Source organism: Cottoperca gobio, chromosome 24 (genome assembly GCF_900634415.1).
Source record: "Cottoperca gobio chromosome 24, fCotGob3.1, whole genome shotgun sequence".
Classification (NCBI taxonomy): domain Eukaryota; kingdom Metazoa; phylum Chordata; class Actinopteri; order Perciformes; family Bovichtidae; genus Cottoperca; species Cottoperca gobio.
In genome coordinates this window covers 3,590,490-3,605,037 of record NC_041378.1, presented here as the reverse complement: position 1 = coordinate 3,605,037, position 14,548 = coordinate 3,590,490, and the positions used below count along the sequence as shown (strand labels likewise).

Below are 14,548 nucleotides of genomic sequence, written 5' to 3'. Positions count from 1 at the left end.
AAGGGGAGTGAACTTTACAAAATAAAACAGGAAACACAAAGCCAGAGTCGTGACACTCTTATTGTCTGAAAACACTTATTACACAATATTTAATATTACTGGAAAATTGTATGAAATGGATATAATCACTTTATAAACTTATGTTGTCTATAAACAAATCCAGCAAATTAGTCAAAAACAATAATTATTATATATATATTTTTCGGAAGCATTTTATTATTGATATTTAGTTTTAACCCTTTAAATGCCAGTCTGATACATCATTTCATATCATTTTATATCAATAGATATATATACTAAATGCTACGGGGATCATTCTTTTTACAGTCTGTGATGTCAATAATTAGCAACAACTTGATGTTGATGCTTTTCCTTTATTGTGCAGGAAACCAGGAACATAGCATGCATGTGCAACACACAGCAGATCTGGTGGAAAATAGTAGAAAAGTACAATTCTGAAGCCGTTTGTTTGAAAATGCATGATTTTATGCTGTGTGAGGGCAAACATAGTGATTTGTTTCAACGGTGACATTTGCGTTGCACCGTTTAACAAAGATTTATTACCGTAAGAGGTTGAACTTATAAATAAATAAAACTCACACCGTTGCCAACATTTATTCCACATTCATCAACATAGGCGAAACAAATGAAACATTTAAAAGCCCAAAATGTCCAAAGTGAGACACAAGGGTGCAGCCAATCACATCAACACATATCTCAGCCCCTTTGGAAGTTTAATTTCAAAGCCATGAGAAAATTGGTTGACTATTGTTGACAGTCTGAGATGTTACACAGACAACATGGAAACAGAACAAACACAAGATTTCATTATGGACAACAAAGCCTCTCTCTTGACTCGGTTTTGTTTCTCTGGCAGAACTCGTTCCTGGAGTGTGCCTACCAGTACGACGACGACGGCTACCAGTCCTACTGCACCATCTGCTGTGGAGGCAGGGAGGTGCTCATGTGTGGCAACAACAACTGCTGTAGGTCAGTACCAAACCGTGTATATACACACCGGGGAGCCGCTTCTTCTTGTGGCCGGGACAAGGTTTTGGATTTCACATCGACAGAAACAATTTACCCATAAATGTCAAACATGATACATGGCTCCTTTTTATTGGCAATTAATCTGACGACTCATGTGCGGCAGATTTATTTATGTGAATATACAGTTTATTTTGGCCTCCAAGCTCTGACCTCATCCCTGCAAACATTCAACAGCTCGACACAGCAGATATTTAAAGTCATGCAGTGGTGGGAGAAGTACTCAGATCCTAATCCTAATACCACACTGTAAAAAACTGTGTTACATTGCCTTGCAAATACTACTGAAGTCTTAGCATCAACATACACCTAAAGTACCAAAAGTAAAAATACTCATTATGCATAATGGCCCATATTAGAATAACATATATATATATATATATATATATATATATATATATATGTTCTTTTATTGTAATTAGTGATGCATTAATGTCGTCACTAATGTTGCAGCTTTTCTTTTAGCCTCTGCTTTTTATTAATTTAAATAATCAATCATATCTCACACAGCACTGTAACTTTTATTCTAGTGTTTTAAACCTTTTTTATTCTATTTTAACTTGTTTTTATTTCTGTTATCTTGACTCTGAATATACTTTACAGGTACATTGCACCACTGGAGTCGTAAATAAGAATTATATAATAACAATATGTTGTATTTGTTTAGCGTTTGCATGGTAAAAACTGCATACATGTATACAATTACATAAACAATTTCATTGAATGAAGGGGGGGGGGGGGGGTTTGAGTGCCGTTTTGAAAGAGGGGAGTGTGTGAGAGTGTGTGAGAGTGTGTGAGGCCCTATTATCAGGCTACACAATAATAAATAATCAATAATCACTTTAATAAAGAAATGCAAATGACCCAATCTCATGGTGTGTGTGTATGTGTGTCTGTGTATGTGTGTCTGTGCCTGTGTCTGTGTGTCTGTGTGTGTGTGCAGGTGTTTCTGTGTGGAGTGTGTGGACCTGTTGTGCGGAGCAGGCTCGGCGGCGGCAGCCATCAAAGAAGACCCCTGGAACTGCTTCATGTGCGGCTCTCGAAGTGCGTACGGGTTACTGCGGCGACGGGACGACTGGCCCTGCAGACTACAACACTTCTTCGCCAACAACCACGAACAGGACTTTGTGAGTCGCCTTGTTTCCATTCATTTCATTTCTGTTAAATGAATGGAAATGTGTACGCTTATTATACTCCCATCTCTGACGACTGCACTACGATCATAACTTCGCTTGAACAATGAGGTGAAGTACATTTCAGTTAAACGGCAGACATCAATATCTGGGGATCAGGGAGGATTCTGCTCCAGCGCTCGGCAGTTATAAATGATCCATGAAGGCTAAAAGACATCAAAACAGACAACGTTCACATTCAATTATTGATGTTTTCAGCCAGGCTTATCCTGAAAGATCAGATGATCATCATGAATAAAGCCGATGGGTTATGTGCATACTTTAAAGCTTAATATTTATCTAATCTCCTTCTCATCAATGTCTCCTCTTTTCTTTTAACTCTCTCTTTTAGGAGCCAGCCAAGTTGTATCCTCCAGTTTCAGCGGAGAAGAGGAAACCCATCAGAGTTCTCTCCCTGTTTGACGGCATTGCCACAGGTACAAATGTGTCGCCTGCAGCTAATGAGTATTAAACTCATCGTTGATGAATCTATTGAATAATAGTCGACCACTTTGGTGCAGACTGACATTTATCAATAATTACTGTAATAACTTTGGTGAGCTGTTAGCTTTTAATTTACCATCATCATTTTAATGTGTCTAATACTTTGTTTTATGACCAAATTCCTGCAAAACTTAAAACATTCCCAACAGCTGCACTTTATGTTTAGTGCTAAATGGCAAATGTTGGCATGCTAACACGCTAAACCAAGATGGTAGACATGCAAAAACATTATATTGGCTAAATATCAGCATGTTAGCATTAGATAGATGTGTGTGTGTGTGTGTGTGTGTGTGTGTGTGTGTGTGTGTGTGTGTGTGTGTGTGTGTGTGTGTGTGTGTGTGTGTGTGTGAGTCTCAATGAATGATCCTGCTTCACATGATTTATTAGTTTTGAGGAAAATAAATGTTTTAGAGTAAAGGAGTCATCCACATGAATGATAGCCTTTATTTAACCAAAAGACTGTGTGTGTGTGTGTGTGTGTGTGTGTGTGTGTGTGTGTGTGTGTGTGTGTGTGCACTCAGGTTTGTTGGTGCTGAGGGATTTGGGCATGCAGGTTGACAAGTACGTGGCGTCTGAGGTGTGTGAGGACTCCATTACAGTCGGCATGGTCCGACACCATGGTCGCATCATGTACGTGGGAGACGTACGCAACGTAACACGCAAACATGTGAGTAAAAATTCCTCTTTGCTTCAAGGTAGAGCATGTAAGTGTAAATGCAGCATGAAAAGGGAAACGCTTATTTCTGTGCTGATGTTAACTGGTGCTGTTAGATCGAGGAGTGGGGACCATTCGACCTGGTGATCGGAGGAAGCCCCTGCAACGACCTCTCCATCGTCAACCCTGCGAGGAAAGGCCTTTTCGGTGAGAAGCGCCCTTGGAATCTGTCTGGGTTGAAAGTTACACCAGAATATATGATTTTTCAGCTGTAAATACATTTAAAAAAACTCAGAGGCACTGATGATCTTCAAGTGAAATGAAATATGGAGGCTGAACTTTCTCTCTCCTCCCTGCAGAGGGGACCGGCCGGTTGTTTTTCGAGTTTTACCGCCTGCTGCACGAGGCTCGGCCGAAACCGGGCGACCAGCGTCCGTTCTATTGGCTGTTTGAGAACGTGGTCGCTATGGGAGTCAGCGACAAACGGGACATCTCCCGCTTTTTAGAGGTACCTTAACGTGAACACAGCCACTAAATACAGTTATACAATACATGCATATAAATACAGATTCACACACATTTAACCAGCGAGTAGAAGAAGAAGAAGAAGAAGAAGAAGAAGAAGAAGAAGAAGCAGAAGAAGAAGAGAAGAAGAAGCAGAAGAAGAAGCAGAAGAAGAAGAAGAAGAAGAAGCAGAAGAAGAAGCAGAAGAAGAAGAAGAAGAAGCAGAAGAAGAAGAAGAAGAAGAAGAAGAAGAAGAAGAAGAAGAAGAAGAAGAAGAAGAAGAAGAAGAAGAAGAAGAAGAAGAAGAAGAAGAAGAAGAGAAGAAGAAGAAGAAAGAAGAAGAAGAAGAAGAAGAAGAAGAAGAAGAAGAAGAAGAAGAAGAAGAAGAAGAAGAAGAAGAAGAAGAAGAAGAAGAAGAAGAAGAAGAAGAAGAAGAAGAAGAAGCAGGAGAAGAAGAAGAAGAAGAAGAAGCAGGAGAAGAAGAAGAAGAAGAAGAAGAAGAAGCAGGAGAGAGAATAATAAGTCACAGGCAGATTTACGGCTCTGCCAGTGTCGAGCTTTTGTGTTTTACCTCCAGCAAACAGCAAACTCACCCTCCCTCTCCATGGTCCCTCTGTTGGACTCAATTACATAAACTGATATAGTATAATATATTACATTTGATGTTCCGTATTTATTGCTGTACTGTACTTTATTAAACTATACTATGGGAGCCCATAGGGAACTTTATTAAAATAATGTAAACTTGAAAATGTAATTCCACGATAGCATCATTTTCCACATACGTAAATGTTATTAAAATGCAATAATCCAATTTGCATTTTAATTTTCACATACTCGTGTTGGCGTTCTATGACCATATTGAAATAAAAATGGAAACATTGTTTGACATTTGATCTTTTTAAGTGGTTTATAGTGGACAATGTTCAAATGTTAACTCAAATTTGAAAATTAAAATGCAATATAAACACTGTAACCTGATCTCCCATTAATGCAAGCAATACTGAAGACAAAATGACAATGCAATTTATTTAACAATATCAAAAGACTTATTAACCTGCGACAACAGGCTATGAATTAAATGTCCAACAGCTTTCCCAAAGCAGATTAGATTATTGCATTTTAATTTTAATTGTGTGAATCACATTTTCATTGCTAAGTTTCCAATAGTAAAGTCCCCTATGGGCTTCCATAAAGGATCATTACTTATTCATATTATATATTATTAATGCTATTATATACGCCGTTGACATTTGCTAAACTTGCTGACTCTGCTGCTGTAAATCATCTCACACCATTGTGAGTTTTTTATACCTCTTGATATTTCTTTTTCTACTTTCTCTATGTATCTGTAGGCCTATTTATTTCTGACCTTGTGCTGCAGCATCAACTAAATTCCCCCTCAAGGGATCAATAAAGGCTCATCTTGTCTTAAACATTAAACTTGAGATAAAAGCCTTTTATTATTTGTTTCCATCTAAATAAACTTGAATAAAAAAGCATGTTTAGCTCATGTCACGGCTCTTTCATGTAAGAGAAATATAATACACACAGACCTACAGTCTCCTTCTCAGGAACATGCTCATGTTAAATGAAACAGGAAGTAATCCTGCTGCCCCTCTCCAGAGTAACCCAGTGATGATCGACGCCAAGGAGGTCTCTGCTGCCCACCGCGCTCGCTACTTCTGGGGAAACCTGCCAGGCATGTCCAGGTGATACAAACAAACACACCCACACATTGTTACGATCAGTTCACTTTTCAGTTTATTTAGTTTGTCATGAATATAAAAAAGCTGAATTCTGTTTTCTAACTTTATTACTTAATGCTATCACTGACATTAGGACTTAATACTACGAAACATTTTTAATGCTCTGCTTCGAGTATGATCTCCTGATTTTTGATGTCTTATTATTTAATATTTATTTTTTTGTTAGTTTGTTTTTTGTCACATTTGGTATCGTCTGATTTCCTTTTTGTTATTTTCGTCTGATTGTGCTTTTATTGTATTATTGTTGTTGAAAACGAGATAGACATCTTAAGAGGATTTTCCTAATAAAGAATTTCCGATTAATTAAAAGTGATTTGTTTTAAGGTTTTGCCCCATTTCTTTCTCCACCCTGTAGACCTCTGACAGCCATGAATAATGACAAGCTGGACCTACAAGAGTGCCTCGAGCACGGACGTACAGCAAAGGTAACCAACCCTGAGAGAGTGTGTGTGTGTCTGTGTGTGTGTGTGTGTGTTTGTGTCTGTGCTTATTATCATATGGCATCTAAAAAGTTTGGAAAGTAAAAAGCCAAATGTTACTTTCTACTTGATGGGTAGAAAAACAGAAAAATGGAGAACAAAAATTGGAAAATGGCCGACAATCCATGTCAGCGGTAGAGAAGCCCTTTTCTGATGAAAACATAGCTTTGTGATGAAACGTCCTTTAAGTCATTACAATGACACATTTAGTTTATCTCATGACAATGACTTAATATCCTAAAATAACAACCTAGTATCTCAAAATAATGATTTAATATCTCAAAATAACTACTTAATATCATAAATTAATGACTTAGTATCTCAAAATAATGACTTAGTATCTCAAAATAATGACTTAGTATCTCAAAATAATGACTTAGTATCTCAAAATATCAACTTAGTATCTCAAAATAATGACTTAGTATCTCAAAATAATGACTTAGTATCTCAAAATATCAACTTAGTATCTCAAAATAATGACTTAGTATCTCAAAATAACGACTTAGTATCTCAAAATAACGACTTAATATCTCAAAATATCAACTTAGTATCTCTAAATAATGACTTAGTATCTCAAAATAATGACTTAGTATCTCAAAATAACGACTTAGTATCTCAAAATAATGACTTAGTATCTCAAAATAATGACTTAGTATCTCAAAATAATGACTTAGTATCTCTAAATAATGACTTAGTATCTCAAAATAACAACTTAATATCATAAATTAATGACTTAGTATCTCAAAATAATGATTTAATATCTCAAAATAATGACTTAATATCATAAATTAATGACTTAGTATCTCAAAATAATGACTTAATATCTCTAAATAATGACTTAATATCTCTAAATAATGACTTAATATCTCTAAATAATGACTTAGTATCTCAAAATAACGACTTAATATCTCAAAATAACAACTTAATATCATAAATTAATGACTTAATATCTCAAAACAATAACTTAATGGGTCATTATTTCGAGTTTCTCATTAGAACGATTTACAGGATCTTTTACATTCAGATCTTTTTTCATCACATTGTTGGAAATGGGCTTCCACACAGTGGTGTCAAATAACGAAGCGATAGCCTGCAGCATCTAAAAGTTCATGTCTGGGATATCTGTACGGCATGTATTCATCGATGTCCATTCTTACTGCATTTTCTTCCTGCTACTGTCTCACCTTTGCTTTAACAGCAAGAGGAATAGTACGTTTTCTAGCAAATAAGTTGTTTGTTTACTTAATGTCTCATAGAAAGCTGCTGTACAAAAGGAGGATAGCTGTAGGATTAAAAAAAGGGTTTGTGTGTGTTTGTGTCTGTCTGTGTTTGTGTTTTTGTGTGTGTTTGGTTCTGGATGTTAATTCTAGTTTGAGAAGTTGCGTACGATAACGACACGCTCCAACTCTGTGAAGCAGGGGAAAGACGAGCATTTCCCCGTCTTCATGGACAGCAAGGAGGACATCCTCTGGTGCACCGAGATGGAAAGGTACGGCGTGTGTGTTTGTGTTGAAGTCCCTCTAACGTTTGTGCTTCGGATGTGCTGTTCTGTCACTGTAGTGCTTTATTAACTTAGTATATTCAAATGTTGAGTTTCTAAGTAATAAAACAAGATAAATAAATGGTTTGCCCGGTTATTACGACTTTTACTTTTTAAATTTAAGACAGATATTTTAATTACAGATTTTATGAATATCAATTATTAAAATCGTTGCTGATTAACTTTCTGTCATTTCATCTTTTTTTCATCTTTTGAATCCGATTCAATCTGAATCAGAATTTGGTTTAATGCCAAGTAGGTTTCTACATACAAGGAGTTTAGTGTATTGCTTCATACATAACCCTAACCTCTGTAAGATGCAATGAAATGGAAAAATAAGAGCAAATATTGAAAGAAAAGGAAATACACAAAACATAAAGTGTATCTGAATTAAAAGTGGAATCGATGTGCCGTTTTAGAAGGCGTAGTATTGTCAGAGGAAAGCTTAAATAATGAAATGCTGTGTGTGTGTGTGTGTGTGTGTCTGCAGGGTGTTTGGTTTCCCCGTCCACTACACCGACGTGTCCAACATGAGTCGTCTGGCCAGGCAAAGGCTGCTGGGACGTTCCTGGAGCGTCCCCGTCATCAGGCACCTCTTCGCCCCGCTCAAAGAGTACTTCGCCTGCAACTAGTCACGCACCAACTCTCTCTCTCACACACACACACACACACACACACACACACACACACACACACACACACACACACACACACACACACACACACACACACACACACACATTATAAACAGTATGTAACGCAGTATACAGCCTGTACATGAAGGTTGGCAGACACGCAAAGACACAGATGACTGGACACACACACATACAGGCCTGTCACAATTACTCTTTTTTTTTCAAAGAGCAATGAACTTTAAATTCTTGTGAAAATATTAACCCATCTGAAATAAAGTAAAACCACACAACCAAAATAATAAATAAAAAGAACTCTCGGGCTCTGTTAAAGAAAGAAGTCTTATATTGGTCCCTGCGGTTTGTTCTGGCATAATGTCGGCTAAAATGTTGGTGATGTTAAAACAAACGCATGTAAACACAACGGGCAATATTGAGGTCAGCTAAAATGATGGAGGTCATGTCCATATATCGTATGATGACGATGTAATTATCGTGACAGGTCTACACACACACACACTGTACAGGACTGCTTCCCTAGATCCCATGTAGACCACTGGCTGACCTTAGTCCCCTGGTGCTACCTTGCTGATTCACACACACACACACACACACACACACACACACACACACACACACACACACACACACACACACACACACACTCCTGTCTTCTCTTCACACACAAACTTCCTGTCCAACCTTGAAACTGGTGTCTTCTTCTGGCTTTACTGTGTGAGTTCAAACCTCCAGGGGGCGCAATACTGACAAAGACGCCCCGACTTTCTGTTTCTAACATCTCTCCGAATGCATCCACACACCAGTGAATCCCTCTGGACCGGAACACTTAACTGTTTTTATGCGTAGTGACTGCTGCTGACAAACATACAAACACACACACACACCAGTTAAAGCTTGTGGTGCTGGTCAGGCAGTGATAGAGTTCAAATGGTGCCACTTTAATACTACACTTTTAAAGTTTTTGGTGCTCTAGGAGACTGAACTGTCTCTGGTTGTTTAAGTCGCTACATATTTGTGTCCAAATACAAGCAGGTGGGGGCGACACTAAGCAAGAGAGGTGCATTTTTAAGATCTATTTATTTGTCTATATTAGTCCAAAGAAGAAAGAAAAAACAATAGGACTATAAAATAAAATAGCTGATAGACAGGTGATGTTGATTTGCATGTTCCTTCAAGAAAATACTGCAGCGCCCTCCAGTGGACAGTCACTAGATTAGAAAAGATTTAAAGAAATACATTTTATACTTAATACCTACTAAGTAACATCCAAGTAATTCATCCAGTGAGATTACTTCTGCCTCCAGAGCAGCACTGCCTCTGAGAAACATTAAACAAAACACTTTCAATGGGGTTCAGTGTTTATTTAAAGCATTTAAAGTTAAAGGAAGTCAATTAAACGTGAACATGTGGTTATTATACAGCTTCTTTTGTCTTCTCCGCCTGAGTTATTGTCTGGGAAAAAGTCAAAACTAATCACAGTCCACCAGCTCTTGCAAGTTACGTTCCCACTTTGCTTTATAACGATCCAAAATGTCCTCTTATCGCAGCGACATCCACTAATACCAGAGACGGACCTTTATTCTGTAGACACTATGCTGGTTTTCTACTTCCTACAACTGAAACAGATAGCCCTGTGTGAATAAAAAAAACTGATACGTCCTTATATCAATTGCATCACCTGTTTCTGGGTGTCTCTTCTGCCTTTTTGCCCAACTGCATGCTGGGATAAACTCCAATACATTGCATAGGAATAATCAAGGATCACAAAACTCTTTAATTCTGCGACTTGTAGTGTTGCAATGCTTCTGCACCTACACCTGGCCTTCCCCCATCTTCTTCTTCTTCTTCTTCTTCTTCTTCTTCTTCTTCTTATCGATAAGAGTTGCATCTAGTGGACTGTCTCTTGCCACATCTATTCCGGCATGAGTGAAAAGATGCAAGATGTTCCTGAATGTAGTGCAGGTATGAATAGTAAAAATCTCTAGTGGTAGTAATTTCTTGGGAACTGTGTGTGGAAGAGGCTTTATTATACACACAGGCAGTGTGTGTAGACGTCCCGACACACCGATGTTTTATTTACACAGGGCTGCCTTTCAGAGAGAACATCTCTTTCAGTCTGGTGCTTTTGGTCCTCAAGCGGCCATCTTTTTCCAGGAAGCCTTCTGATCCTCTGACCTTCCTCAGATACAAGCTTACAACTGGACACATGCAGTCTATGCTGACACACACACACACACACACACACACACACACACACACACTAAAACACATACACAAACTTTTACAAAAAAACAACAATAAACCAGCAGGTTCAAGTTTTTTCAATCATGTTTACTCTCAGTTCATACAACCAACCTACAGGTGCTTTTAAAACTCTTGAAACTCTTTTTTTTACATCGTTCTTGCAGGTTACGCACACACACACACACACACACACACACACATACACACACACACACACACACATTCGCTGGAAACACAGTGCCGACTTTCACGCTTTCTCTGAACTCCTTTCGCTAACAAAACATCAACACACACACACACACACACACATGCATACACACTGTGTTTTTTCCGACCGCCTGTTGCCATCAGGCTTGGTGCTCCCAAACAACCCCCCCCCAACTCCCCTCCCCCAGGTGCTGCATGTCAGTCAGTCAGTGTAATCTCCGATTCCATGTTAGATTAGGGAGTAATGATAATAATAATCATGGTAATAATAATTACAATAATAATCTGTTATCGTGTGTGTGTACTGTTCCAGGTTGGTGCTCAGTTCAGTTCTGTCTCAGCCTAGAGGGGAGAGAGAGAGGCTCGAGAAAGCATATATTACAGTTAGTATAGTGACTTGTTCTATTGTACCCAAGGATGCCGGAAGAAATTGTTAACCCGTTGAGCTAAAGGACACTCTCAAACAAGAGCGGGTTGAAATAAGACAGAATGTAAGTGTTGCAACACATTATCAATAAACACACAGAAATCTAATGATCTGAGGAAAACAGAAAACCATCCAAAGTTTACCGTTCCAAAAGTTTTTGTCAGAACCTCCTGAAGAAGTTTAAGAAACTAGAAGTCTGCAAGTAACGATTATTTTCTCGGTTTTAAAAAAAAGTATAAAATACTGATCACAACTTCCCCCGAGATGTTTTGATCGAAGACACAAATATATTTAGTAGATATTGTAAATATTCACATCTGATAATTAATTTTCATTTTACCCCTCCACACGTGTAAAAGTCATCTGAGAATGGAAAGTGTTTGGTTTAGTTCATTTGCACATATTAAAATCAATCAAATGGCATCAAACAGCAATACAATTAAACAATACAAATAACTACGACAGTGTTTCAAAACCTTCTCAAAAGAGAAAAACAAATCTGTCAAAGAGGATTGTTTAGCTTTTCTTACTTTAACACACATTTTGACTATTCTTTCGGTAATATTGGACACTCCGACCTCCTCATGGAAAATAATTCCCTTAAAAAAGACAAATACAACAACAGTAAGGGCGTAAACATTAGGAACCACTGTGTTATGACATAATAAACAAATCCAGACGAAAAGAATGCTCCATAACTCCGACTCCTGTCCTGTATCTGATACTGTAGGAAGTTGAGTTTCCTGAAATAATAATAACAACATATACCAAATGTGACAAGGTTTACAACTAGCTGTTGCTTTATTTTGAAAGGCTCACAAGCTAATTTTGTGTAATTTCAACATGTGTCTGTTTGAGAGTGCAGTCGGACTAAAGCAAGAGGAATGGAGACGATATTTTTAGACGATGGGTAACGCGGTGATGATGTTTCTGTTCGCCTATCAACAGCTTTTAGGCTGAGTGATGCGCTGTTTTCAACACTGATACACTTGCAGACATAAAACACACAAAACACTGTTAATAACACACAAACAACGCAGAGATACATGCACAACACCTACAAATACAATGCTGTGGCGCATGCAGACACTCATCTCATGGACTAAAGGAAAGATGAGCTTTTAGGAAAAATGAGGACCTGGTGGTTCAAAAGGTGCTAAAATTTTATCTGAAAATAAGAAAAATATATTGTTAGGAGTATAAATCAAGTTTGTCTTTACAATGACTGTATTTAAGTTTGTCGTAGTAATAAAAAGGCACTATTATTATTTTACTCTTGTATGAATATGAACTAATTAAAAAGGCATTTTAACTTTGTACTTGAACAATGTAAGAAATGAACCGTGAATAAAAAAAAGGACTGTTTCTTGTGATTTAGTGTTATCTACCTTTATGTCAGTTCAAGGTAACAAGTTTTTGTTTTCAATATCAGTGTAAGTGTACGCTATATTTAGAATATTTTCACAGCTTTACCTTATTGTCAGATAGTCCTGAAGACGTTATCTATGATCTCTTCAAAGCCACCAGACTCCACTGACAAAAGAGGTAATTTAACCTTGCAGAACACGGTAGTTTCTGGTCTACTGCTGCCTCGATCGGTTAGTTAGTTTGTCTTATTCGGTGACTTTGGTTAGTTTGGATTCACCAAAGTCACACAATAACATAAACCAACTAACCGATCGAGGCAGCAGTAGACCAGCAACTTCTGTGTTCTGCAAGATTAAATGACTGTTTTTGTCAGTGGATTCTGGTGGCTTTGAAGAGAACATGGATAACGTTATCAGGGCTGTCGGATGGCAAGATAAAGCAGAACAAATATTCTAAATATAGCGTACACTTAAATTTAGATTTTTTAAGGTGACTATAATCTGTTTTTCCTGCTGGTACACCTGTCTGTTTCTCCAAACTGGGAAGGTGGTGACCGCCATCTACTGCAGGTAATACACCGACTGTGAATAAGTACCTCAAACAACCCAACTGCCAAACATCCACATATCTATCCCTTTAAGTCCAAATTGGTCTTGAAGTTTTTGTCACACTATACTATAAGCAATAGCTAAAGAAGTTACATCATCAACTGCTAATTACCTGTTGCATGTTCCCCTTAAGCTGATATTATTGATCATATGCTACTATGTTCATACTCAAATAATATTCAGTAGGTAATCAGAAATGCTGAGATTTTTCATCTGCAGACAGTAAAAGACAGACAAGTAGTAAATGATTTTTCAGTTAACGCCTGTAACAATCCTCCATTCACGCTGCTCACACCTACTAATTCCCATCACAGCACCAGTCAGCCATGCAGCCAAGAAGGAGGGCCCTGTCTCCATACTGGGGTCGTCCAGCCCCATATTGCTGCCTTCAAGTGCTCCTTGTAAGCTCTTGTGCCGCATTCAAGTGCTCGGGGTCAGAAATATAAAATGAGATGCAGCAGCAGAACAAAATTAGTTTTCCATCAGTGATGTATACTGATTGATGTTTTCATCCGTTTACATCTTTGCAAATGAAATATGGGAAATTAATAATTTTCTACAAATGTATGTAGGGTTAGTGTTGGATGATATATTTATCTAATTTCTTTGGTAATCATTTATTGAGTTTAATATTTGTTTCATGCAGCTTACAGAGTAAATCATTGTACATTCTATCAAAAGTAATGTTTACTTTGGGGGGGTTTAAATTCTCTTTTTAGAGAGCTTGGGCAACGGAAACATGACTGATTTATCCTCTAATGCCAAATAGGAAGTATGACAGTATCACAGGAGTTTACAAAATACTTTTCACTTACTTATAAGATACAGAAATAATTACTCAAGTAATGCAGTTCTTTTTGAGGTCAAAACTATATATTTATAGTTGACAAAATAATGTCACCACAGGGTATGTTAGTAGCTGTTCTAAACTATTATATTTTAATATAATTCAACCAACAGGCAAAAACACAATTATTTTCAATTTATTACATAGACGTTTAGTTTATTTGCAAATGTTATAATCATAAGTTAAAATAAAACAAATGGCATACAGACGACAATAAAATAAAACAATGAAAGGGTCAAAGGGTCCTCAAATAACTATGAGGGATCACCAGATGATTTATATGTTTTATATGTTATATTTACATGTATCTATATTTCACTGAGATTTAGTCCACAAGAACCTTTATAGTTCGCAATATACGGTGTATAATAATATATAACAACTAACCGCAGTATGTCCGGCAGCATTTGAAGGAAGCATGAGTCTCTGGAGGCAGGGAAACGCCCCTGTCTACTGAGCAGCGCAGAGCACCCATCTCGTCTCCTATTGGTCAGTTCTTCCGTCGCTAATGTTTGAGCGGTTCC

At 37.6% G+C, this 14,548-nt stretch overlaps 1 protein-coding gene across 1 annotated transcript in view; it reads left to right on the top strand.

Moving 5' to 3' along the window:
- LOC115004001 (DNA (cytosine-5)-methyltransferase 3A-like) overlaps positions 1–12,574 on the top strand; it is a 32,985-nt gene extending 20,411 nt beyond the window's left edge. Inside the window, 10 exon segments of the mRNA XM_029425959.1 lie at positions 878–990; positions 1,991–2,174; positions 2,572–2,656; positions 3,245–3,390; positions 3,495–3,585; positions 3,738–3,886; positions 5,509–5,594; positions 6,007–6,076; positions 7,501–7,619; positions 8,161–12,574. Coding sequence (XP_029281819.1) covers positions 878–990; positions 1,991–2,174; positions 2,572–2,656; positions 3,245–3,390; positions 3,495–3,585; positions 3,738–3,886; positions 5,509–5,594; positions 6,007–6,076; positions 7,501–7,619; positions 8,161–8,302 — 1,185 coding nt within the window. The 3' untranslated portion in view covers positions 8,303–12,574.
- The last annotated feature ends 1,974 nt before the right edge of the window (positions 12,575–14,548 follow it).